This window comes from Loa loa, assembly GCF_000183805.2.
Source record: "Loa loa unplaced genomic scaffold supercont3.506, whole genome shotgun sequence".
Taxonomy (NCBI): Eukaryota; Metazoa; Nematoda; class Chromadorea; order Rhabditida; family Onchocercidae; genus Loa; species Loa loa.
The window spans coordinates 34,825-37,735 of record NW_018108686.1 but is presented as its reverse complement, the minus strand read 5'-3'; the positions used below and the strand labels follow the sequence as shown (position 1 = coordinate 37,735).

The window sequence follows — 2,911 nt, the reverse complement described above, 5'->3', positions numbered from 1 at the left end:
ATTTTAATTAATAGAACAAAAAAAAAACGAATATAACTTACTTGGTGATGAAGCTAACAATAAATGCATAAAAAAGACCAATTGCTGCACCGCCAAGACCAATTACAAAAAACTTATTCCACCAGCTAAATAATCAACTGTTATCAGTTTATCACTTCCAATTAGCACAAATTTACGAAACATTTGATATAGCACCTAAATAAAAAATTATATTAAAAACAATTGCATTTCGTTGTATGCTAAAATTCAAATTTGCAAAATATCATAAAATATGATTCAATAAAATTAATTTAATTTTATTAAAAAAATAAATGGATTAGATTGTTTTTTTCTCATCCTTTTCCTTATCATTTTTTCTTTTTTAGATTTTATATTTTCTGTAAAAAATTACGCAAAAAATAATAATAATTAAATGCGAAAATATGATAATAACAAAATTTCCTCAATGATTTACCATTAAATTATTGCAAATTTATAATTTAAATTTAAAATACATTCATAGCTCTAAAAAGAAAAAAAATTCCTTTTCAATGCTTTTACAAAAAAAATGATTAATGGCTTGAAATTTCTTGTTACAATTTTTTTTTCCCTAATTTATTATCAATCGTTGGTATCAATTAATTAATTAATTAATTGTTTGATTTAATGATTAATTTTTAAAACTTTCTAAGAAAATAATTTACCACAGTGATACCATCATTGAATAATGCTTCACCGAAAACAGTTATAAAAAGAGTTTCATTAACATGAATCTCTTCAAAAACAGCTATTACAGCTACCGGATCAACGGCGCTAATTAATGCCGAAAAGAGGAAAATTTCGAAAATAGAAAATTTAATTGAGAATACATTTAATAAGCCAAGGCCATATAATGTTGAGCCTAAAAATGTATGATTAGAAATGATAAAGAAATTATTTGATGATAATTGATTGTAAAAAAAAAAATATTTATTATAATCTTTAATATTTTAAATATGTAATTATTTATTCACTTTTTTTTTCAAATTAGTTAATTCATTTAGTTGAAAGTAACGCTATATTTAATAGTATGTGATTCAAAAGTTTTAAAATTCAAAAATGCAAAATTTTAAAATTCGAAAGTTCAATTGACCATAATGTTCTTTTTTTCCTTTTAACTTTTGAAGTATTAAATCTAATTGGATTAAATGACTTATCCGGATTACATTTCTTTTTTTTTTTGGATATCAATTCACGATTTATTGCGGAAATCTTCCGATCCTGATGATCAGTTATATTTTGTGCATTTTTTTTCCCAACATCATGTTTGATTAATATAGTTTCATCCGGAAATTTTCCGATTTTGATTATTAGATATATTTTATGCTTTCGTTTTTTTGTTTTTAGCCTTATGTTTTTCATTTAAAACGACTAATAATACAATAATTTCGTAAGTGTAGTATTTTCATTTCTTAAATTCCATTACTTTTCATTTCTTAAATTCCATTACTTATGTGAAATTTAAATTCAAAATTTTGAAATATACAAAATTTTGTGAAATTTTATTGAATTATTAACGGAAATTTTACCAATTGCTAGACAATTCCATATGGTTCCAATAACGGCAAATACCAAAATGGAGCCAAAATTTTCAAATAATGCTCGATTTGGCATAAAATAGCCTAAAGGTTTAAGTGATTTTAGTCATCATAAAATGTGCAATATATTTCTGATTAATTATTTAATTAAATTATTATAGGGTTTTTAATTGAATTAAAATTTTAGTGCATGAAAAGTAAATGCATGTATGATTTATTCTATCCAAATAATTTGAAATTGATAATTTTTTTTTTCATTGCTATCAAATTGATCATACAAAAATTCCATTTTCTTTTTCCTCATTCAATTCCATTTCAAATATAAATAAATAAATAAAAAAGTTAACCAGCCTTTTTTTATTTTTCCTTTAATTTTAGATTTCAAAAAACAAAAAAATCATCTTATTTTCATGCTAATTAAATCAAATTTTACCAAATATTTCATAACTGATAAAAAAATTTTTAAAATTTTCAGAAAAATTTTGAAATTTTAATAAAAATGAAACAACTAACCAGCATCAAAAATAATTGGTGGTAGCAAATAAAGGAAGAAAATATTTGCTTCAAGATTGAATATTGAATCATTAACATTGGATAATTTAAGTAGTACACCCAATATAAGACCAACAACAATCAGTAATGATGAATCCGGAAATGTATCAGCAACCCGTTTTGAGATATGAAATACTGTACAATCGAAATAATTTTTTAAAATTACTTTTTATTTGTTTTTTTTTTTTGAAAAATATAAGCACAAATTTAATTAATAATGTAAAAAAGAATTTTGATAAGATATATCATAAATTGTTAGTAAGTATAAAGTTAAATTTTGCAATATATGTTCACGTTTACGTTACAATGACGTAAATTAACGTTAATTTACGTCATATATTTATATTCTTGTAGGAGAGATGAGAAAATTAGGTGTAAAAAAAGAAACTTAATTAAATTTGAAATTATAAAGAAAAAAAATTTACGTATTATCTCTCTCTCTCTCTCACCCTCTCTCTCTTATGTTAATTATTTTAATGAAAGAAATTTTAATTAATGGAAGAATAAACAAATAAACAAACCCATTTTAGCAATACCAGCAAGTAATAACCATATTGCAATAGTATATGGTTTTTGGACCTCTTCCCAATTGAATGAGATCACCTTGAAAATGCAAAAATTCATTTTTTTTTAAAAAAAGAAGAGATTAAAATTTAATTAAATTAATTTAAAATTAAAAAAATTTTAATTGAATTAATTTGCCATATTTTTTTCAACTTCCTTTTTCCTTTCCAAACAATTAATTTAATAAGCAAAATTTTAAATTAAATGGTATATTTTCAATTGATTCATTGATATGCAAC

General features: G+C 22.1%; 1 protein-coding gene across 1 annotated transcript in view; it reads right to left on the bottom strand.

Moving 5' to 3' along the window:
* Window positions 1–38: 38 nt before the first annotated feature.
* LOAG_14194 (NHE-3 protein) overlaps window positions 39–2,911 on the bottom strand; it is a 3,697-nt gene continuing 824 nt past the window's right edge. The window contains exons 2-6 of the mRNA XM_020448772.1: window positions 2,630–2,711; window positions 2,070–2,243; window positions 1,548–1,640; window positions 684–880; window positions 39–195 (exon numbers count right to left, since the gene is read on the bottom strand). Coding sequence (XP_020301109.1) covers window positions 103–195; window positions 684–880; window positions 1,548–1,640; window positions 2,070–2,243; window positions 2,630–2,633 — 561 coding nt within the window. The 5' untranslated portion in view covers window positions 2,634–2,711 and the 3' untranslated portion in view covers window positions 39–102. The remainder of the gene's footprint in view (window positions 196–683; window positions 881–1,547; window positions 1,641–2,069; window positions 2,244–2,629; window positions 2,712–2,911) is intronic.